Raw genomic sequence first — 24,922 nt, 5'->3', positions numbered from 1 at the left:
ATAGCTTGTGATATGGGTTGTAAGATAGCTGATAAATATTTTTATGAATAAATATAAATAAATACTTATAATATACAGATAAACACCCAGACACTGAAAAACATTCAAGTTCATCACACGAACATTTTTCAGTTGTGGGCATCAAACCCACGGCCCTGGACTCAGACTTAGGTCAATGCCCACAAGATTTTTTATTATTCCACTACAAGATAAACCTTGACTACAACCTGCATTATAGCACTATGCAGTTTGAGATGGTAAGGGGCTAACCTGTTAGGGGTATGCCAGTTAAATTAAATACCCCTAATCGGGTTCTACGTACGGTAGCGGCTTTGTCGGTAAAGTGGTAACTTGCCACAGCAGAAGCCTTCCACCATACAAGTTAACCTATAAAGTTCCCAGGCACACATAAAAAGTGAATTTACTACACTTTTCAAGGACTAGAATTTTTTTCAAAGTCTGGGTGTTTATCTATATATTATAAGTATTTATGTATTTTATTCATAAAAATATTCATCAGTTATCTTAGTACCTACCTATAACCAAGCTACGCTTTAGGGGTGGCGATATGTATCGTCGTAGTATATCTATTTATTTAACACTGCGTGCAGAGGGCTTGTCAAAACTTAGTAGAGGGTCGACCCTGAGGTTTCTAGTGCAGGGTCACCACTCCAGCACCTTATGACCCCAATGGTCCTCCAAACGATGTCCCCAGTTCAGATAGTTTTACATAATGCAGTTATACAATAAAGTATGTCCTAATATACTCAGAAATGTATAGACCCGATAAGCCTAGACGGTATAAAAACATAGTTTTGTGTTCTGAAATCATTCACCTCAGTCCATTGTGATCGAAATAAACAAAATGTACAAGCTTACCCTTACTGTCTGTGCTTTGGCACTTATCCAGGTAAACAGTCAAAAATTTATACAAGAACAGCTGTTGCCCGCAGCTTCGTACGCGGTTTTTTGATTTTTCATGAATCCTGTGAGAACCGTATTTTTCCGGGATAAAAGCAGCCTATGAGTTAACACAGGGTATAATCTATCTCCTTTCTAAAATTCATTAAAATTGGTACAGTAGTTTTTACGAGAAAGAGTATAAAACACAATTCATTCATCCATCCATCCTTACAAACTTTCGCATTTCTAATATTAAGTAGGACTAATTCAGAATTTCTAGGACTCAGAAGTTCTAGACCCACCCAATAGTTTTAGAGAAACCATTTTAAATTGCATTGCACCGAAAACATCATCTATTGTATTCTCGCTTATTGATCCCGATCCTCCTACGTACTTTCTACCTCCGACGTTTCTTTTGTCGACCTCCCTGGGGCTACTGTAAGCGCTGTCCCCGGCAAGGGCAAATTGGAAATCTAAGAATTTTCTCAAAACCTAAATCACTAGGCAACACGTCTATGTCCGTAGGATTGGTAGCTAAGCACAGCTGAAATCTTCCGACACGAATTATATTATACCGCCATAAGTATCCGATATTAATATTGTTTTTTTTTCATTTCCAGTCCATCTCAGCTCAATATATCGGAGCGTATAACGGACTAGATATCGCCGGAGGATACGGATGGGCAGGCGCCGTCGCTCCATGGGCCGCTTCATGCGAAACCATCGCTCCAGTAGCCGCACCATGTGAAACTATCGCTCCAATTGGCATCTGCGAATCTGCATGGACGGTGCCGTTCGGCAATGGATTCGGACCGGCTGCGCTCGCCGCGTCCAATGGCAGAGGTTTGACTGTGACCAGTGCGTCGCCCATCGCACCCACTGGGGTGTACATGACGTCAGAGAACGCGTACGAGGGCCCGCTATCTGTGACCGGCGCTATCCCGTTCTTGGGCGCCGTGGCTCTGGAAGGCGCCCTGCCCACCGTCGGAGGCGGTGCCGTCACGTATGGCTGCGGGAACGGCAACGTGGCGATGATCAGCGAGGACCTCGCCGCTGGCTTCGGCTACTCCGGCCTCGCTTACGACGGTCTCGCCGGACCGTACGGCTACCCTGGAGCGTACGGCCGTCCTGGAGGTTACGGCCAACCAGGATATAGCGCGTGTACTGGCCCTTGGTACTGAAGTGTTACTATAGTTTTTATAAATAAACTTTTGTTTTTATCAAAAGATCTGTTTTTTTTCTTTTTAAAAAATAGCTATTGCACGTGTTAGGTAATAGTATTTATCTAGGATAAACTCGATTAATATATTAAATATATCAACAAACCATAGATTGTATACTCATTGATAATATATTCATAGTGCTTTGAAAATAGAATAATGGCCTTTACTAGATTCTCAACGAAAAGTATATGATCTATGGCGGTGACGCGAGTTTGACAAGATCTATTAGCGGGAAAGAAAAGTTAGCATGGATTTGATTGATTGGTTGAGATAAGGAGATTACGTAAATTATTAAATTATGGTAAAATAACGTTACAAAATGGGAATAGATTATTTATTATGGAAACGATATATACTTAACGAAATATTGTGGCGCAACAAGAGTCGTATATACTGGCGACGGAGGTATTAAAAGTTGTTTGTACTATGATGGTACCGGTAAGATCCAGGATATTAGAGATATACTTATCTTATGCAACATCCGGATGTTGCATAAGATAAGTAAGTATATCTCTAATATCCTTTGGGTTATTACTTTGAGTTATTTGAAAGGACGGGGATTACTTTTGGCCCTGGAAAAACATAAAATTTCCGAGACTGGTTTCCAAGAAAAACCGTATTTTTACACCAAAAATTGTCCTTGAGTTTACGTACCCACCAACTAACTTCTAATAAAGCACAAAAACTGATGGAGGAAATGTTGATTTAACAATTATTCATTGTAAAATGAACATCTCTTGAGGATGCTCCGAAACGTGCGTAGAGGGTACATTGCCGAAGATAGATAATTGGTTGAAGAAATTATTAATTCCTGCTTTTCGCAGAGTATAGTAATATATCATGGATTTCCGCAAAGTTACGCCTGCTTCTATCCCATATCTAATAAAACAACCTAACGACTTATTCACTGCAGTAAATATCGGAGGGCGCAGCTGGTTTATTAAACCAAACACAATACAAACGATAAAAGATTGTATTTTATAAAATACTAAATGACCCGCGCAACTTCGCCTGCACCAAATGGGTTATAACAGTTGTTTCATATGCCTTGCGAGTTGCTGTTATCTGTGAAGAGTTACGTCCTGTATCTCTAACATTATTTATCAGATCTTCTTTAAAATAAGACAAAACATGCTTGATAAATAAAAAATAATAATAAAATCGGTTGAAATTTAACGGAGAGCTATTAAGCAAAATTGATGAATATTTTCATCCCAATTCCCGGAGGAAACTTAAACTTCCTTTAACTAACTTTAACTTATCGGGATAAAAAGTATTCTATATGTTGACCCGGAATATCAGCTATAACTACTATGTGATGCCCGGACAGACAAAAACTAAATCAAAATCGGTTTAGGACTCGGTATCGATTATAAAGCATCCCACGGTCAAAATTTTCAAAATATATCAAATGTACAGAAATCTTCCAGTTACAGTTTTATTATAAGTATAGATATAGATTATAACTTTGCTAAACTTTAATTATAATAAAACTCTTTATCAAGTAATAAGAGAAAAACAAATATAGGGTGTAAGGGCGGCCTTATCACTGTGATGATGATCTCTTCCAGGCAACCACTAAAAGTAAGGAGAACATAAAGATGTAATGGTCGTTTTTGCACCGTTTTATATATTTTTTGTTCGTTTTCACCTAAGTTCGACTACGAAACTACACAGGTATTGACAAAATTTGGCTCATGTATAGCTTGCATTCTGGAGAATATTATATCCCGGAAAAGTATACGAGAAACGTTCCAGTGGGTATTACAAAATCAGCCTTTGTTACCTATGCGCTGGTTTGTCGAAATTTAATTGGCTATTTCTATAGACATTGTATCCTGGAGACAGACACACGAGTACCTATATTCTGTATCCCGGGAGTCTTGAAGTCGCGGGCAACTTTGGAAATTCTTTTTTCGGTTGTGACCTATCATCGCTTCCAAGTTTTTACTATCCATGAACCATGAATGTAAGTTATCTTTTCTTATTTGTAACAAATAAGAAAAGATAACTTACATTAGGAGTATCCAGTAAAATAAATAATAAAACTAATAAATAAATATACTAAATACTTAATAAATCCCCCCGTCTTCATTAATTAATGAGTGAAAGAAATAATTATGGATCACATTCTTTATTGATATAATTTAAAAAACTTATAACATTAACAACAACTTATAAAACAACTTTAAAGCTAATAACGTCCAACGGGCATTCCATTACTAATGCCGTTATAGCCAAGGCCAGTCAGGCCAGCGGATACGCCAAGCCCATCGCCAACAGCACCCTCGGAAACGATTCCAACATTACCGTTGCCACACTCATATGCCACGGAACCTTGGCCAACCGCGGGTAAGGGACCTTCCACTGTAACTACTCCTAAGAAAGGCAGCTTTCCAGTTACAGCCAAAGGCCCTTCAACAGCCAAGTTATCTGATTGAACGTTTAAGCCAGTTGGGCCAACTGAAGAATAACTAGTGACTTTGAAGCCTCCACCGTTGAAAGTCGCAGAGTTTTCCGGTATGGCTTGAAGCATTGGCTCTGCTATTGGGCCGTATGGCATTGTGTATGCGAGATTGTTTGGCAAAGCTTCTGGGATCGGGTTCGCTATAGGTTGAACGCCAAATGGTCGTCTGAATTGGGCTGATATTGTCTGAAAATAAATTAACATCTATTTATATACTGTAATATAAAGCCACTGCCACTCACATTTGGCCAGCTTCTAGTTTTAGTCAATCCTTACTTAAGGTATAATGGTAAAAAAGTAAGTCGAAAGTGTATTGGATTGTTACATATTATGTTCTACTCATCGATCGATCGAGCACCGATCTCGGCGAAATTTCTATAAAGATCGATTGCTTGTGTCGGATTTAACATTTAACGTTTACCTTGGAGAACGTAAACGGTCTACACGGGATTTAAAAAAAAACTTGAATAACACGTGGAAGTTAATAATAGTAAAAGACGGACACATATTACATTTTGTCAACTAGCTTTGTTTAAATGAATTCCGTGGGATCACTATAATTTTCCGGGAAAAAGTATTTTTTGATCGTATCTAAGATGCAATATATCTCCTTGCCATATTGCATGGTTTTCGAATATATAATAATATGTACGAATACGCCATACATTTTTGTTAAAATATGGGCAGTTTCGTATTTCGTAACGTTACTTTTAGGGTATGCAGCCATGTTCACTCATTTAGTAGTTATGGTCGGATGATGTAACTTACATACAAAAATATAAGGTAAGGTATGTACATAAAAGGGCAACACCTAAGAGGGAATGTAATTTAAGTAGGTATTTAATGTATAGTTGTTTACCTGCAAGAATAATGCTGATACACAGATCGCAAATGTCGCTGAAACCATTTTGAATTATATTTATAAAACAAAATAATATGAACTCGATAAAATTTGATGATTGAATGATTTCCGATGATAAAAATTAAGTTTATATACTTAAAAATGGTGTAACGTTTATAATGTTATCACTTACTTATTATGTAATCCCGATATTTCTTGTGATTAGCAATTAGTAATACTAAGTAGGTTGTTCGACATGGGGGTAATGCAATGTTTTACGTTGCAGGCGCCGAGATAAATCCCAAATGGTTTGAAGGGATATGGAATGTTTAGGTGTTGTATCTTAAGTCCTGAGTGTCGCGAAGACTCCTGCACGGCAAGCATAGGTAAAATTTTGATTATATCTCCTGACAAGATATAAAATTAACCCGTCCACCTGCCAAAGCAGTGCAACAGGAAATAGGAGAAATTTACGCCCGTTTACCGTTCACGTATATTATTTGGAAATTATGTCCAGTAATGCTCCCATGCTTAAAGAACTATCGATAAAGCTGTTGAAAAAGATAAATATTCTTTACCGGGGAGAATAATGTCTCTAGTCTATGGTAGCGCGGCTATGCGGCGTGCAATTACTACAATAGGTACACAAGGTGGGGCAGAACTTAACATTGGCGCTCCTCTCGAAAAGAGTTATAAAACTAATATGCTGAAATTTTATCTCAAATAAACTGATATTTTAGATGATTATGGTTATTTATGTCATAATACTGATTTGTTTTGACGCTTATAGTCCTTAATTAACAATAAAGATTTTATGAGTCATTGCTATTTTCAAAAAATAATAATGGTAGACAGTAGGTAACCCAAGCTCCATAATAACAATATATTAAAATCATAAAGGAACGAAATAAGTAACATAAACAAATTACGTTTTTAAAAATTTAATACTGAGCATAAATTACTATGAAAACATAAAGAAATGCTTAGATACTAAAATTTTCCTCCAGTCTTCTTAAATGGTCAACATTCGATTCCTGACTAGGGTTGATACTTAAAATATTATTTTTATACACATCCATGCTCCTTTGAGCGGTTGCCATATTGGAATAGATTTCCCTGGGCACAGATGACAGACGAGTTTGCGCGGGAACTTTGAGGTTAGGTACGCGTTCGATGTTCAAAAAAGACCTCTCGTTCGAATACGCGGACGGTAACAAAAATGGCATGTCCGGTTTTGGTATATTCCTAAACATGTTTCGTTCTACGATTTGACTTTGTGGTACATTAGCGATGTGGTTGAGTGACTTTGCCCACTGTTGTTGCTGGGTGGGTTGCAATCTATTGGGATAGTTGAAAATCCATAGTCGGTCGCCTACGAACATAGGTCTTGGCGTTATAATGCCTAGGCTATTGTAATATTGTTGTGCGAGTATTTCAACGTCGTTCGTGTACTTCCGCTTCCATTTGGTGCGGCGATTTTGAAACCAAATTTTAATCTGGAACAAGAACATTTATTATATCCATACTTATACTCGTATTTAATACGGAAGTTTTACTAGCAAAGTTTTTTGCGCCATGCTTATTTCCGCCGCCAAGCAGCATTATTTGTTCCTTTCTTAAGACGTTGTTGCAAGTGAAAATTGAAATCACATGGGGCTTAAGCACTTACGCTACAAGTTGGTGGACACAGGGCGGCATTTTATAAGGGGTGTTCCGTGCATGGCCAGCGAAGTGTTACTCTGTTTATAGCCGATGGTTTTCTACGTACAATCAGGTGGGACCTCTGCTCGGTCCGTCAATAATTATATATAAAAGTGTGTATGTTTGTTTGTTACCTATATTCGACGTAACCACTGCACCGATATAAATAAACATTAGCACATAGTATATATACCCTTTATTACCTAAACCCATCTCGGTGAAATTTCGCATACGCTTACATCCTGGAAACGAACATAAATACTATTTCTCCTGGGAAACAAGTAATTAAAAAAAAACCGAAAATAGCAAACTAATTTGCGGGCTAGTTTATCTTATCTTTTATTTTAATTCACGCTGGTTATTTATTGTTTATTTATATCTATATCAGACTAAATAAAATAAATAAATATACTAGGATAATACACACATCGCCATCTAGCCCCAAAGTAAGCGTAGCTTGTGTTATGGGTACGATGTAATACTTATAAAATGCAGATAAACACCCAGACACTGAAAAACATTTATGTTCATCACATAAACATTTTCCAATTGTGGGAATCGAACCCACAGCCTTGGACTTAGAAAGCCGGGTCGCGGCTCACTGCGCCAATCGGCCGTCAAAATGAACTAGAAAATAACCGGAGACTCTCAATATGTAAAGACGAAACCATCATTGTATCCCTTTCATGGTCGGTACGCCCGTCCAGCCGAGTGCCACCAACAAGGTTCCAAGTTAAAACTAAAGCTCTTTAACGTCCCACTGCTGGGACCGACCTCCACACACACAGACCTCCTGCTTATAATAGTGCATAATTTGTGATTAAAGTTTAGACCCACCACTCACTGCCGCTGCTTTAATCCGAGTTGGCACGTGTTAGTGATGATTTATCGACCTGTCTGGCGTGGTGGTGGTCCTATAAGTGGATGGTCCCGGGTTCAATCCTGAGAAGGTCAGCTTGGGAATTTATTATATCGGAATTATCTCCGGTCTGGTGCGGAAGGAGGCTTCTACATTGGCTGCTTACCAACCCTCCGTCAATAACGTATTGACAAGCGACTTAGCGTTCCTGTACGGTGACGCTTTGACCGTATGGGTTTAATATAACTGCTATACCCAAAACAGTTAAGCCTAAATTAGGTTAGATAACAGTGATGGGCCAATGAATAAAAAAATAAAATTGCACGGAACCATCCGTGTGTCGACGGATACTCGCACGTAGCCGATTTTTTCTCTTACCTGTGTCTCCGTGAGCCTGAGCTGTCTCGCCAACCTGCCTCTCGCCGCGACAGAGAGGTATCTGTTCTTCTCGAACTCAGCTTCCAGACTCTTAATCTGCTGTGCGCTGAAGGCAGTCCTTGCCCTCTTACCTCGAGAGCTGCATGACCCTGTGAATCACACTACTATTAATTTATAAATTTAAAATCTAACAATCCCCGACTTTTAGTATCTTGTAAATTATTCTACAAGTCATGCCCTTTCATTTAATACCCATACTGAAGGAGTTAAGAAAAAATATGTGATTCCCCATTTTGTGGCAACTTTGGACCGATTTACATCAAACATTAGCTAAGAACACTCCAGACTAATATACCTTTCAAATAAAAAAAACCCACATCAAAATCTGTTCATCCGTTCGGGAAATACAATGCCACAGACTGACAAACACACACACACAGACACGTCAAACTTATAACACCCTGTCGTTTTTGTGTCGGGGGTTAAAAAATAATTAAGATTAGGTATAATTGATTCACAGCCAATGTCCATGACATTGTGTCGGTGCATAAATAAATACAGGTGCATTTCGTTAAGCATCCGGTCCCGGTTAATATCAGTAACATGTGATAATAATCGTCATTGTACGCCAACCCACTCAGCAGCGAGGTGGTTCTATGCTCTACAATCCTCTCTGCTATGAAAGGGGAGGTCCGTGCCCAGCAGTGATACGCTAAATTAGCCAGCAACCATCTTAGACTGCATCATTGAAATCAAGGACTAACTTTTAGTGGAAGAAAAAAAAACAATGTGCTATAATTCTTTAACATTATATTTTGATTACATTAAACGTTTCTCCGATCAATACATTCCCCAAATAATTCAGTTATCACCGTTACTCGGCAATGACAAAAAAAAACAAAAGAGCTCTAAGCAAAAAACTACAAAGACAAACGTTTAAGCTCATACGAATCTCAACCTTCGTGCTTACGATTTTAAAAGTTAATGTGACGTTTATTTTCGCGCGCTCATTAGCACGGGAAACTCTCCAAGATGGCGCATCCGACTCGTTGATATATTGCCTCTAATTACTCACAGTCTGAGGTGTTTATTGAAAATAGTCGGCAGGTGGCGAAGGGCTGCGTCCGCTTGGATTGTTAAAACTTCCGTATTTCATCTAACTAGGCGGTTAATAGTAAAAAAATATATAGATATTTAAATAGAAATATAATAACATATTTTTTCGCTTATGGATATTATCTGAATTATGTAAAGAATTATAAATATATTTCGTCATCCACGATTTACCGCCACTCCTAACAGCCGTTGGAGAAATCACCAAAGACAATTTACAAGTGTTATTTCAGTTTAACGATCCTCTAATAGTGAGTATCATACAGAGAATGTGACGTGAAAAATTACCTACTTTCCGCTCACGAGAATCATCCTTATTAAATTGTAGTATAGTGTAAATACTTATTTGTAATTACATATTTCTATTTAATTGCGATTTCCTGGCTCTCATCGCCTAAGCCATCGTTTAGGTAACCTGGAAAAGGTTACTTTTAGTGATTAGGTCGCCTTTTGCACAGAATAAATTTAAGCCATTGAATTAAGAAGATACAGGATCCTGATTCATCCTTCATTGTATGCAGTGTATAAAAAAGTGAAAACGCCCCGCGCACGTGTCACTTTACACCTGCGAAATGGTGCTAGCTCTTTTTCCATTTTCCCATTTTATGGTGAACGTCTAGAACATAAGAGGTAAAATAATTACCATCAACTGGTAAATAGTATGAAGTGACTAACCGTTTGTTTGAGAAATCATCCTAAAGTGAAGTGGTTTTTGATGCTTCTGTATGTTCTTAATTCTGTAATTTAAGCAAGTGTTTCTTGCGTGTGTTTCCTGCGTTCTGCAATAATATAAGTAGCTTGCTGCGGTTTGCCGAAAATTCACCCACGACTGGTTCGTGTTTTTTTTTTAATTCCGCGGAAACTATTTATTTTCCGGGACGAAAAAGTCCTCATGCGTCTTTCCCCAGGGGATGCTAACTGTTGTGTCACCCGCGAACGGTACTCGGGTATTTTCCGGGATAAAAAACATCCTGTGCAACGGCGGATCCAGGGGGGGGGATCTTGGGGGTCATGACCCCCCCTGAGCTGGTTCCAGGACTCAGGTGGACCTCTGATTGATTTTATGTAACTACAAACCTTCAATCCTCTTTTAATTCCATATAATACAATAACTTTGTGTGGTGGCAAAGTTTGGGAATGAACGCAACGAAAATTTGAATTATCTCGACTACGTACTACTAGACCTAACCTCAATCGAAATCGGAACGACTAAACTACGACTCGGAATCACAAGAAATGGAAAGCAGTCAATTTGTCATTATTCCAGTGCGTGTGTTTTAACGTACTTAGGTGCATTAATAATATACCTACTTATTACTTCTATCTATTGTCATCAAAATAAAAATACAAGTTCTCGACTTGACCACTATGTGACAAAGCTGGATCCGCCCTTGATCCTGTGTCTGTTTCGAGATTGTAATCTATCTCCATACATTATTTCGTTTAACTTTTGTTTAATTACAACATAATGATAGTAAATAACAACAACCAAAAATACATAAAATCTATTCTTGCACACGTAATTTTAAGTTACATAATATTTTTTAAAATTCCTTTGTTCAATTTACAAAAAATAGGCCTCATACTAATGAACGACCTCTAGCTTGACTCAGTTTTAATTTGTTTTTTGTTAAGTATAAATTGAATTATGAGCGTATGCAAGGCAACAGTGCATTACAAATGCACTGTTGCCTCAATTAAGGATCATACCTATAAGTGACCAATTCACAAATACTAAGTAAATCTCTAGCCAATATTAATTAAAAAGGAGCATACTATTAAATTCAATAGTGAAAGCTATAGCATGTATATCTAAATTAAAACAAGGACTTCAATAGAACTGAAAATAAATTCATTAGCGTCTAAAATTAACCCCATCCGTTCAAAAGACAAGAAAACATGGCTCCTACACGCCAAAAAAACACTGCAACACTAGTAAAGCAATTAATGTCAAAGTATCGTCACTTGTCATCGCTTAGAACTTTTTTCGCGCCATTGTAAACTCCCGCCATCATGAACACAGATGGAAAAAATACTATCATACTTTTTATTACAATAGCAATACGTTCGAAATTCAAACGCACGTGGGTTAGAAAATTTGATACAATAAAATTGTCGATGACCGCTTGACACACGCGCTTTCGTTCAAAAACCCGTTTGGTTTCAGTAATAGAATTTTACAGCTTTTTAATGATCTCCCAACCACTTATATTTCAGACGGGGAGTTTCTTTTCATCTTTATTCTTTTTTTTAACGGTGAATAATTACCGAGTAGAGAGATTTAGCTAACAAGAGTCGGGATGGCACGGAGATTTATCTTTTCGTAACAAATTTAGAAAATGAGACATCAGTTGCGTTCGGGAATCGTTTTATTTGTCGCTGGAATGGAACGTCATGGAAGCAATTCAAACGGCTAATTTGAAGCGCTGTGTGGATAGTCTGTTTTCCTATGCCGGGCACGATACGATTTCTGCTCTGTTTTTATGATTTACAGTCAGTTTTTGTGCGATAAAATTGACTTAAAATTCTGGATGTCTACTACACGGAATTTATAATTATTGTCTAGAGGTGTTAAATTATTTCTATTTTTACGTGTTTAACAAAGGTATTTATGTTTTATGCACTTGTAACACAAAAACTTAAAGCTTAAGCTTTTTTTCTTGAATATTCATGTTTGAATTGATTTATTTGTTGGTTTGCAGTGAGAACGGTTAAACATATATTGTTTACGTGTTGTTTAGAGACGAACAAGCGATTTGTAATTTTTTATAGGTACATAAAAAAATTACAAGACTTGGGAAAAAAGACGCTCTTGAGACCATTATGGAGAACTCTCAGGCATAGGCATAGGGGTGACGTTTCCTCGCTATAAGTAAGAGGTGCGTGGGATGGGGATGCTGGGATTTAGTGTTGCCCAAATTCAGTCTTGGTCTTGCAGTCTTGGTCTTGTTCTTGCGTTTTTGCAAGACCAAGACCAAGAACAAGACCGCGTATTTTTAGCAAGACCAAGACCAAGACTGACCGTGCAAGACTTGAGCAAGAACAAGACATAGCCTGCAAGACTCTTGCGTCTTGCAGCTAGGACTTAGCGCTATTTCACGGAGTAGTTAGGTGTAACAGTTCGGTGTATAGGTAGGTAGGTACGCTTAGGAATTCTATGAGACGCAAAAAACTATATCAAAGAATATGAAAAACTGGACCTATGCGCATTACGACTAATACCATAAACATAGCGAATAAAAAAATATCTATTAAAATCAAACTGAGTGCATGCATAGTTATGTTTTAACCATCGGCACTTTGATAATGCGGCATCAAAGGTTTTGTACTTACTTCTTAAAGAAATTTGCCGCTTTTCGGAAGTACATGGTTATGATACACGCGCCGGCGGCTTCTTTTGAAATCTAAAACAATCGTTGCCGCCGCGCCAAAATCATAACATTTGACACTATTCATGCAAAATAATTTCGAATTTTAAGAGTACCTACAGGTGTTCCAAAGAATAAATAAGTTTCAGATTGGTGATTTTAGATTGGTGGAGGACGCATGAGACAGAGTATCCGATTTTATCGAAAATGGCCCGTGATTTTCTCTCAATACCTGCAACTTCAGTACCTGCTGAGAGGTTATTTTCTAAAGCATCATTAGTAATTAGAAAACATAGAAATAGGTTAAGTGATGAGTCAGCCAGATGGTTACTTTGTATTAATTCTTGGTCAAAAGAATTGATATAAAGTATCATAACCTAATGATAAAGCTGTTGATTTGTGTTGTATTTTATTTTTTATTCAAATAAATGATAAATCGTAAAACTCTTTTATTAAATTTCTTATAAGTTGAGGGTTCAATCTCTTTCTAGACAGATAAGTATTGTTCTTTAAAATACAGTCAAGTTATTGTAATTAATTTGTTTTTTTACATGTTTTAGCAAATGTAAGCTTATAAATCATAAATGTTTATTAAGAAACAGTTACTTCCATGGAAAACGACATATAGGTCAGTTGATTTTTCGAATTTCTTATCAAATCTTCAGTTATTTATTAATCTGCTTGATCTTTACTATGGCTATGTTAATTCAAGCTCACAATGTTCCAATTCTAATACGTTTTTCTAAGATTTAAAGTAAACTTTAATAAATAGTAATAGACTAATAGGTAATTGCAAGACTTGCAAGACTCTTGCTGCAAGACCAAGACCAAGACCAAGACTGGGAGCGCAAGACCAAGACCAAGACCAAGACCAGGTGTATTGGCGCAAGACCAAGACCAAGACTGGCTAAGTCTCGTCTTGTTCTTGCATTTGGGCAACACTACTGGGATTTGAACTTGGCCCCCTACAGTGAATGCAAAGTACTAACCACTGAGCTAATACCATTACAGACTATAACAAAGAGCTTCCATATTATTCAACTCAAATCCGACTGTAGTATCCTAATAAAAGCTTACAGCTGCGTCGCACAACTCTAGTGGAAAGGCACTGTAAAAAAATTGATTTAAAAAGTCGTATTTAGGTCTTGTCGTATAGACTAAAAAACAGAATTCAGATATTTTGCTGTTGGCAGATTGTAAATAAATTAGCGCGCGAATTATACAGGTTATTTTGCTGTTATTAAGAAAATTTTAAAAACCATTAATTTCGTATAAAATTTAAAAACGTTTTATCTCTTAAAAGAGTTTTTTGCGCATAAAATAAAAAGAGTGTAAACCTACCTATGTGTAAACCTACATATTTCTCGTTTGTTCAAATCGTTTGAGCGTTATGAAAGCGGCCGCCGGCTATTTGATTGTTAATTAGGTTCAAACCAGATGAATATAAATCATAGAATATCAGATGATAGAATATAAGCGATCGCTTATATTCTGGAATCGGGCATAAGATACTTTTTGTACTGGGTACATATACAATAAAAAAACTACACTATATCTTCACCTATATTTTTATAGCCCTGAAATTCGTCTATGGTAAAATTTAAAAATTGATTTTTGTTTCTCAGAAAGGTGAATTTCCATTGGTTTATTTGTCGTTTCAAAAAAGGCGCAAATATTAATACTTTAGGTGAAGGATTCAAAAATAACCTCGAAAACCAAATGATATAAGATTGGTTTACGGTTCTGCACAATTTCATTCGCACGTGGAATGGTACCAAGAACGGTCCAAAGCTGGCGGTGGGCTGGCTGCCCACTTGGTTGTAACTTAAACAGAGAATAGTAGTAAAATAAATACAATAGCCGTGAATATTGCAAGATTCTAGCTAACCGCAATCAAAATATATAGATCGAAGGCTTTCAAAGTGCATTTTCGTACGAAATTCTCTGACTAAAAGCTTACAGATGATCCTTTTATATGAAGGAATCTAGCACCAGTGATGAGACTAATTAACTTAGCAGAAATTGTATGCAGTCATGGGCAAACAATACCTATTAATTATTATTATTAATCACATCACACAACACTTAATTGGCGGGAAAAGGCAATAAGGCGTCGTCATAAAACCATAGCGTAAATGTCAATGGGCCGCGAAGGCGCAAACTCGCGAGGTTTTTAACGTTTTTATCTCGTTTTTTATCTGTTCAAATGAATTATAGTGCGTCATGTTACATACTCTCCTCTTACAGTGATTAATTTGTAAAACTATCTTGGGAGGGTAAAAAGATAAACATGTTGAAAAATTATTCACGTTTTTCATGTGACTTCCGTTCGATATTTATGTAATGATGAAATGAGAGCACAGGTCTAAAGTGACGGAGTACAAGCGTAAAGTAAACTGTTCATTATTTAAAGTTTTCTGTTTATAGGCCGCTAGATTTATATGTATGATAATTAGATAATCGCCGTCCGTGGAAGCGACGCAGGTGGACGTCTTTGTTATATTATAAATTTAAATAACTTAAACCTTTGATATTTTTTCAAATTCCATTTTGTTTTCGTGCCCACTAAAATATTTTTGACTGATGGATTGATATATTTTGAGTATATAATCGGGGGATAGAATTCTAAAGTTCTTTTTATATTTTAACTAGGTCTACTTTATAATCTACCTCTGTCTGTTTGTCGTGACTCTACCACCGGTTCGGAAGAAAGATTGTACCGAGAAGAAGAGCAAGAGCAACTGCTGTGTTTCTTGCCGGCTACTTGTGCAGTGTTGATGATGAGAAAGATGTCATCATCAAAATTTTACAATATTTTTTCTTATCTATTTCTTTTGTTTGTCATTTGTGTCATCTTATATAGAGCGGAGCTAAAACGCTATAGTGCCTAACCTCGCTAACTAACATTGGTTGGTGGTTTGGTTGAGCTGAACAATTTACGCTAGCGGCAGGTTCTAAAGCGTTTCCAAAGGAACGATAATGTCACTAATACCAATTTTATTAATCAGCCCCTGTGTCATAGTGGGATAGCCGAGTTTCTAAATTATGACTACCTAGAGCTAATCCACTCTAACCTAACCATAGACTGCGAAGAAGTATGAACACAGAATCCGACCCCTAGTTTATCTAAACTTTTAGTTTCTTCATACACGGGTCGACGTGAAGGAATGTTGCAAAGTTAGCTAGTTCTGCGACAGCGACCTAGAAATGGAAGCCCGATGGAGCTATTTAGGTAATTTAAGCAGAGATTCGTTGGAATATTTACTTTACAAACATAGTTACAAATAAGATAATAGTTTATTTGTTCGCTCCGTTCTAATGTTATAACTATAATTAGCACGGAGATCTAATACCTAAGTGGAAGCGATAAGACTGCCTTTTTTAATTTATTCCATTCGTTGTCTTGTCTTCCTTTATTTTTCTAATTTTACCCAAATAAAGAGTAAACAACATACCTTAAACAATTTATTTGCGTTAATAATCAATTGTGTCTACAAAACTAGTTCCCTATAAGTTAACATGTCAACACCAAAATTTCCATGGTGAAGGTCACTTGTTCGATTTCCGGACAATTGACCTTCACCATGGAGTCTTAAGCCTAATGCTCGTAATCAATAACGAACAGCAAGTCAATGCCTAATTAAATAGCGCATACGCATACAGCCTAGGAATCTTCTTTACCTTTTACAATGAAACTCATATAACCTAATTTGTCTATGATTATTGCCTCAAGATGTTGTATTTGGTGTTTGTATTATTGTATTTTTCATTTTACGTGTGTATTTAAGGTTTTACTTTTTTAAAAACGCCAATTTTTATTGTTTTCATTTGTCTAGTGTCATTTTATAAGTTCCCTAAAAATTACGCACCGCGTATCGGTGTCGTAGCTTTAGATGATGCCTAACGTCGTTAGTTATCTTGTAAGAGAAAGTGATTCGTTTTTTCTCCACGCCACCCAGGTCATTAGACATCCGATTTAAGCGTTTACTGAACGCGGCTATAAGACACCTAAGCAGCGTAGGAATAATTAATTTGAGAGATACCTTGAGATACCTTGTAGTAGCAGCGGCAAAAAATTGTATATTGTTCTGCGTAAGCTATTATAACTGGGTTCAGTTAATAGATAGATATGACCCACTTTAGAGGTTTGAAGGAGAATTTAACGTACTTTTGTTTTAGCTTTTATCCACTTACAACGAATAGTAACTTAACAGTTACTATTACTACTAGTTATATTAAGAGACAAACATCGTACTTTTAGTTGACTCAAATATGTATAGATATCTTCAAATTCGAATTCTGTAAAATCATTTGGTGTAGGTATAATTTGTAAAGAAATCGATTGTAGTTTTTAAATTGAACTTTTTCAATTAAGTGTAGCTAGAATAAGAACTGGTTTGTTTAGGTGTACCTAGTCCTTTATTTTTTAAACTCGCGATAGCTTCTTACTTAACTCCTTAAATGTCCGGTTTTTTTTGTGACTATATAAATACCCTTTATTATAAAACTATTTCTTCGAAATGAAAAGTAGGTACTTTTTATACTAAGCCCAAGTACCTATCAGCTATAGGTAAATGTAACAAATTGCATTCAAATCCGTTCAGGAGTTTTTGCGTGATGCGCGCGCAAACAAACAGACAACCAGACAAAAATTCCAAAAATGGCCTTTTTACATTCTATTTCTTATTTCTAAAGTCTCCCAGTTATCTAGTCCAAAAATGTACAGACACCGCTAGTCTACGTTTTTAATAGATATATGTAGGTATATATAGATAGATATAGATTGAAATCTTAAAAGACAGACAAAAATTAAATAATGTGTTATGCGTATTATTAAGCTATGTTTGTCTATCTATATATATATTTAAGCTATAGTTTTATTTGTTTTTCGTACTGTGAAGATGAGTGAATCTAATGAAGAAATTCGATACATTTTAAATTTTACTACAAAAAAAGGTAAAAATGCAACGCAAGCTGCGAAAAAATTTTCGATGTTTATGGACCTAGTGCAGCATCTGTGAGAGTAGCACAAATTTGGTTTAAGCGTTTTCAATTCGGAAATTTTGATGTCAAAGATGCACCTCACTCTGGTGGCCCTATTACGGATAAAATGGATGCAATTTTTGAAAAAGCGAAGCAAGATCGGCATATCACTAGTTACAACGTAGCTGAAGAACTGGGAATTGACCACAAAACAGTTTTGGCGCATTTGAAACACAACTGGGTACAAAAGCTGGATATTTGGGTACCTCACGAGGTCACTGAAAGAAACCTAATGAACCGTGTACTCATTTGTGATTCTTTATTACGCTGTAATGAAACCGAACCATTTTTTAAGAAGCTGATAAGCCGGTCCGGCTTCACAGACTGTCGCGAAACCCGAGTTAACTCGCAACAAGGTGATGCTGTGTGTGTGTGGGTTTGGAAGGGCATTATTCATTATAAGCTGTTAATACCATCGAGTTCATGATCAGTTGAGAGAAAGCGGTCGGAATTAATCAACAGAAGGGGTGGTGTTTTTCATCATGATAACGCTAGACCTCACACATCTTTAGCCACTGAGCGAAAACTTAAAAAAACTTTTCTCCTTATTTTCTTTTCTTTAACAAACCCTACAAAAAAAATCTAACATCATATTCTAGAAACTATCAATATAAGGTCAGTGCAATGGTTCAGCCGAACACAGGAAACAACCAACTCATGGTTCCTAGTTGGACATACCAACCAACGGATATTATTATAAGCTTTAGTTTTAGCTTAAGCATATTATACAACTAGAATTACCCACCTGATGCATAATCAGCCGGCTTAGCATCTAGAAACTCCTGCGCGTCACCAGCTGTTGAACTTTCCACGTCTAACTGCTCTGAACAACTACTAATAGCATCACCATCCCCATCATCATCATACGCCGGTTCTTTGTAAACCAGGTAGTCTGATGTTGACGCTTCGTTTTTATCACTCACAAATTTGTCAGCCAGCAAATTGTCTATGGAAAACGGTAGTTTAACTTCAGATTTGTCTGCTTTAGCTTGGTTTTGTGTGTCCATATTCGTATCAATAGATTCTGATTTCAATTCATCCATTATTAATGGTTTCTCCTTTACTAAACTATTAATGATCTCATTGAAGAGTTACAATGAGGAGTTCTTTTATCACGTAATTTATATTTTCATATCTTGCTTTTCAGTTCTACTTATCCTTTTAATAATTTAAAACCATATTAATCTTTTTGAGAATATTTTTTATATTTCTTTTTCACTAAACGAACTAGTTTTGAATAAAACAGACTATATAATTTATTACTAAAATTGTTGTTGTAAAATAATTAACGTTCATTAATTAAGGCTTTTAAAATTTATCGAAGTTTTGAATTTAAAGTGTTTTCGTACAAAATCCCTCCGATTTATTTAATTTTAAATACATTAATTTAACAGTCACTTAGTACAAATCTGTAGTAAAATATGTAAAATATGAACAAATCTGCCCTATATACCTAAGTACTCGTATTTAGTTCAATTTATTCACTTTTACTTTTCCATAAAACTTTTCAACTAACTTTCACAGACTTCCAAATAGAATTTCACCAATTTCTAGGCGTATAATCACCACGTCTTCACCCGCAGGACTGACGATCTTTAAGCCCTCATTAGAGTAAACTTTTCCTAATTCACCATCTCACATCTCTCGCACGACAATAATTTAAACTAATTCGACACCTAACGACGCGTTTTTATCAATTTGGAATACGAAATCGACTGAGTTTGAAACGTTAACTGTACTACTGAAACTGTAAACCTGAAACTTAATAATCCTTGAGTTTACTAGAAATAGAGTTCAAAATCTATCGTTTTGTATACATCTGGCAAAGATTCCGTTTCAAATGAAGATGGAAAAGATCGACTAATGGGCGTAAGAGTGAATGACAAAATTGTATGCCGCATTTAAGAGTATAACAATGAAAAGTATACCTTATTAAATTTTGCTTGTAGTTGGTTTTTGACTGTAGGGATTTAAACGATGCGAATAGCACTCAAGCGTCTGTCCCGAAGATATAATTAGCCATAAACCAATGGGAAGGAGGTAGGCGTGGCTGATGCTCAAGCGCATGTCCCTCGGTGTATCAAATTGAAATTTATTTAAGGATCACAGTGAAATATGCGCGCGTCCATTAATTGTGATAATTATATTGTTAGTCTGTTTAATTGGACACGTCGCGCGGTTGAGATTTTCTAGTTTGTGAGCTTTAATGAGCGTATTGAGTGAACTTAAACGCGTTAGAGTCGTAACAACTAATTAGAGTTGAGTTTGATTTGTGTTTGAACTTATATTGTCGCTTCTTAGTTTGTTGTTGCTAAGATTTATTGATGTAACTTCTCTTTTCGTTAGAGCAGTTTGAATCGATTGATCTGGACTGCAGGGTTTTAAATTAACTTGTCCAGCTAGCTAATTTAAAACTAAGTAGGTACCTACGTAGTAGAAGAGCTTTTTCTGACAGAACACGTTTGGGAAGTGCAAACGCAATGCATTTTTCTGCATCCTAACAGCATTATTGCAATCTTTCATGTGATACCAAACTTGGAACACTAATCTCAATTTTTTTTTCTTTGTAATAGTTTCTAGAATATGATGAAAAGTCTATCTTAGTATTTTATTTTAAAAGTACCTACCTAATTATTCAAAATGTCAAATGTCAAAATGTAAAATATTTGATATATTTATCTTTAATAATTTCGGGTGATAAACCAAAAACTAATCCAATAACAACACTGACATCCTCAAAACATAATTTTTACCGAAACGACCGTTCCTTCATAATAGAGAAATCGATAAATAACACCTCAAAACCCGGTGCGTGCCCTTTCAAATAACCGACATATTTTGTCATAATTAGGGATGTTGGGATGGCGCTTAGTTTTTTTTTTTACTACTTTTTATAGACAAAGATTGACGCGCGTTAAGCCCGCTTAGAGCGAGGTTAAGTGCGAGTTTTAATTTTTAAAATAGAACACAGAAAATGAATAATCTTTTTTTATTAAAACGATATTTCATTTATAGATATAGGTACGTGACAGATAACAATAGACTTTAAAGAGAAATTTCGCAGTCACGTTTAGCCACATTTCGTTACATCATAGATAAGGTAATTACCTACCTATGTAACCTACCTATGTACCTTGTAATATTTGTTACTGGGAAATCGTTGACAGCTTAACACGCAGAAGAGTAATGTGACAATGACTTGATTTTTTTATAAGTTAAGAGAAGGACAGTCACTTAAAATATACTATGAAATTAAATTAATCAAACCTTAACCCTACCTTAACGCCATGAGAGCAGACTGAAATTTTATTTCTTTATGTGTTTTATTTATTAAATCTTGATCCTAGGCTTGAACTTTGAGCCCTAATTTGCCATGTGGCAGTTAACAATATCTACAACCTAAATACTAAACACGGGTAGAGTCACTACAAACACCTACTAATTGACGTTTCAAACATGCAAAAAAACCTACTTGAACTTAATGTATTATATTTAATTTTATATAGTACCTATAGCAACTAGCATTAAAATGTTTCTAAAAAAAAATTAAAATAAACTTTGTACCAAAATATATCTAAATAAATTCTATAACTGCTTCGAAACCACAGCAGCGATGCATAGTGCCTAAGATGCTGGCGACATTGACAAGGTTACAGCCAAGTCTAGCATCACCGGAAGACTTCTTTATTTATTTTAATGAATTCTAGCTATCGGTCCCGAAAGGACCAAAGTCTCTACCTATTTTTATTTAATAATTTATTCGTGTGCGGTATATTTTTCCTAAGTTTTACTTCCTGTGGAGTGTTATGAAAATCAGATGAGACTGTTTCTTTCAATGAAAGCCGTGCAAATGTAGTTTAGTTTATTTCTTTCGTACGGAACCCTGCGGGAGCATAATATTCCAATCTAAACAACTTCACAAGCGTCATTTCCGCATATTTTGACTTTGAAAGTTTGAACTCATCAAATCGCTTCGGTATGCGATATTGGTGGCAATAATTTAGAGAAACAATTTACACGTGTGGGCTGCACAATTTTAATTTTTTTTTTTTGTTTACAATTTTTGGGATAGACAAGTGCCTAAATCCATATAGCTAAAGCAACCTAATCATTATTATCCATATCGATTTACATCTAATGCTGGTCATGACCTGGGCAAGACCCATTTAAAAAAAAAAATCGTAGGTTTAAAAGAGCTCGATATTTAAGTGCCACACGAGCTCACTGAAATAAACTAAGTATATTATACTTAATCGCGTAGGTACTTATTTGCAATTCTTCTTTGAGACTTAATGAAACCGAAACTTTTTGAAGGTAAAGTTGATGATGAATAGTTGATCACGTCCGACAATACTGTGCGAAAAAGGTCGTGGTCGGTCAGGCTTCAAAGACTCTGCCAAATCCCGGGCTATCTCGCAATAAGGAGATGGTGGGATTGGAAGGGAATTGTTTCATTATGAGCTTTTATCGGGCAGAACCATCGATTCGGATCTCTACTGCCAACAACGGATGAGATTAAAGCAAGAAGTTGAGATAAAGCGGTCGAAATCGATTAATAGAAAGCCTGCGGTCTTTCAGCATGATAAGGCTAGACTACATACTTCTCAGCACTCTCTAAGCCACTCATTAAAAATTAAGAGAGTATATCTAGGAGGTGATAATGCATCCGCAATGTATCTCTGACCTTGCACCTTCTTATTTACCCCTGTTCCAGTCTGTTCAGAGTTCTTCTATCAGGTAAAAACTAAGAGAGGACTGCCAAAACTATTTGTCCTAGTTTTCTGATCAGAAGTCCCAAAATTTCCGCAGCGCAACGTCACAACGGGATCATGTCACTATCTCCAATATAGCAAAAAGTTATCAAACAAAATGAAACATATATATGCTGTAGTTAGTTAAATGTTAATAAACTTTGACACAAAATGACTTAAGTTTTCATATAAAATGCAAAGAAAATTTTTCCTCGACCGCCAATACTAACTACTTACCCATAAAGTAGGATCATTTGCGGCTGTTTGCCCTACACACTATTCTACATATACCTAATGTTTCATAGAGGCGTCTCTATGAACATATATGTAGCTCGACAGATTTGCAAGTGTATGATGCCAAAACAGTCGCGGACGATCTGAACTAAAAAAATCTGACTTACCCCCCTAGGCCAGACGCTAGGTACGCCCATTCACTTTACTCCGGAAAATTAAAAAAAAAACTGGAGTCTAATGGAAACAATAAAGAACAAACAAACCAGTATTACGATGAAAAGAAAAGTTTTTGAAAATAGTTATAATCATGACATTTATTAATAACGCCTGCCTAACCTGGTCAATAAAGAATAAACCTAAAATTGCAAATAACAATAAATAGCAATTTGCCAACGAAAGATGGAAAGGAGTATACTTACAAGGAAATAGAATAAAGGATCGAGTCAGCACTAAAAATATTACCAAAAGGGCAAAAACATATTATGACAAAGCAAAAAGAATTAGGCTACTACTAAATTACGTCAGTGCACTATTAGGGCTACAAAACAGAAATGGGTTGGACACGTTTGTAGAATGGATATACTTCGAGGACAAGAAAGAGAAAATAGGTCTGCAAAAGAAAAGGTGGAGAGTCGTTTTACACAGACAATTGTTTTTACACAGAAATTGTAGGGATTAGGATCTTTGAAATAACTAAGGGGATGAGGCGACTTCTATCTTAAATTTGATAATGATAACAAATTAAAGACATCACAAGATTAACTTTATATATTTTTAATCAAATTAATGCAAAACTAGTAATAATACATATTTTTTTATTTAAATTAATTCATCGCAGTAAGGGCGGAAGCGCTTGCAATAGGTACATCGTAGTCTTACTAATAATATTATCCTACTAATCTCATTTATTATTCAATATGTCCTCTTGTGAGGACATATTGATGTTAAGATGTCGATGAGCTATAACTAAAGCTATAATTGCAAACATCCTCTAAATTAGATTTTTATTACAATATACGATAATAGATATACCTACTTCGTAAAACTTACGTATTCACCGCAAGTGACACCGCAGGGCGTAGATAGGGGCGCATAAATAACACGACACGTCCCGTTTCCGCATATTTGACTCCGGCATGCACCATTGAGCTCGTTAAATTGTTTAAGCGTGCAGCAGAGCACTTTGAGCTATTATTTACATGTGTTGAGGACACTTTCTTGCTGTTGATTCTTTTTATTTCCTAAAGCCACATCTAAGCGCCAGTATCAATAGACAAGTTTGTTATAATAGGAAATAAAGCTGAATAGTTTTTTTTGTTTATTGTAAACGCTAATCTATGGAACTAAGAACTAACGAGGAGACCTAGAACTAGAATAAGTTCTAAGTCTCTTGGCCCATGCAGGTTGCCGCGGGGCACCCGGTTAAATGCGTGATGGTTTGCATCACGGAGTGCATTTGTGGCCATTTGATATAAGTGTTGTGAATCGAAACCTCGCTTTGCAAGGTTTGCCTTGGATCTCCCCATCCTGACCCCGCCCTGAGGCGTTGTGTCCCTCGGCTAGTCTCTCCTTGACGCTAATGCTCGGATTTGGGATGAGACGCAAAGCTTCAGAGGGCTGATTGAGAGGCCGCATTGATTGTAGGACACTTATCATGGAGAACAACCTAGGTGGCGACAGGTTATGGTGGAGCAGTGGATGATATATATACTGGGTCTGCTTTAATCTTTCAACTGAGCTAGACGCCGACCTTCGGCTCCGGGGAAGCTATTCCTGTCAGCTGGTACAGTTTAGTTTACAGGTCTATCGGTGTTGGCCTCAATCAGCCCTTGACTATATGATACTTGTAATTCAGAGCTACGACGACTAGATTTGCGTGTGCTGACCTTTCCCGAGCAGAAGAAGCGTATGCGGACACTAAATAATAAAATTCTAGGACTTAAGTACACAAAACGTTTAGCTCCCCAAAAAGTTGCGGTTAACTTTTTCAGTAGATTCATGCGTGTTTACGTTTCGCTGTGTAAGCAATGCCGTTTCATAA

The 24,922-nt window shown here is 36.4% G+C and overlaps 3 protein-coding genes across 4 annotated transcripts; 1 reads left to right on the top strand and 2 right to left on the bottom strand.

Annotated features, from left to right (window-relative positions):
* Positions 1-841: 841 nt before the first annotated feature.
* Positions 842-2,233, top strand: LOC120625431 (chorion class B protein PC10-like). 2 transcript variants are annotated; one of them, XM_039892497.1, is made up of 3 exons: positions 842-910; positions 1,524-1,625; positions 1,656-2,233. In XM_039892497.1, exons 1-3 carry the CDS (start codon positions 866-868, stop codon positions 2,082-2,084), a joined length of 576 nt encoding a protein of 191 aa, XP_039748431.1. In that variant the 5' UTR covers positions 842-865; the 3' UTR covers positions 2,085-2,233. The 2 variants fall into 2 exon arrangements, with proteins under 2 accessions (XP_039748431.1, XP_039748430.1); XM_039892496.1 differs by having other exon boundaries at positions 1,524-2,233.
* A 2,011-nt stretch (positions 2,234-4,244) lies between these two features.
* On the bottom strand, positions 4,245-5,552 carry LOC120625429 (chorion class B protein M2807-like). The gene is made up of 2 exons (XM_039892493.1): positions 5,453-5,552; positions 4,245-4,779 (listed from the first exon to the last, which is right to left on the bottom strand). Exons 1-2 carry the CDS (start codon positions 5,498-5,500, stop codon positions 4,321-4,323), a joined length of 507 nt encoding a protein of 168 aa, XP_039748427.1. The 5' UTR covers positions 5,501-5,552; the 3' UTR covers positions 4,245-4,320.
* Positions 5,553-6,417: 865 nt separating this feature from the next.
* LOC120625281 (barH-like 1 homeobox protein) lies at positions 6,418-18,939 on the bottom strand. The gene is made up of 3 exons (XM_039892297.1): positions 18,642-18,939; positions 8,373-8,521; positions 6,418-6,930 (listed from the first exon to the last, which is right to left on the bottom strand). Exons 1-3 carry the CDS (start codon positions 18,937-18,939, stop codon positions 6,418-6,420), a joined length of 960 nt encoding a protein of 319 aa, XP_039748231.1.
* Between the last annotated feature and the right edge of the window lie 5,983 nt (positions 18,940-24,922).

This window comes from Pararge aegeria, chromosome 7 (genome assembly GCF_905163445.1).
Source record: "Pararge aegeria chromosome 7, ilParAegt1.1, whole genome shotgun sequence".
Lineage (NCBI taxonomy): Eukaryota > Metazoa > Arthropoda > Insecta > Lepidoptera > Nymphalidae > Pararge > Pararge aegeria.
This window is presented reverse-complemented; position numbering and strand designations above follow the sequence as displayed.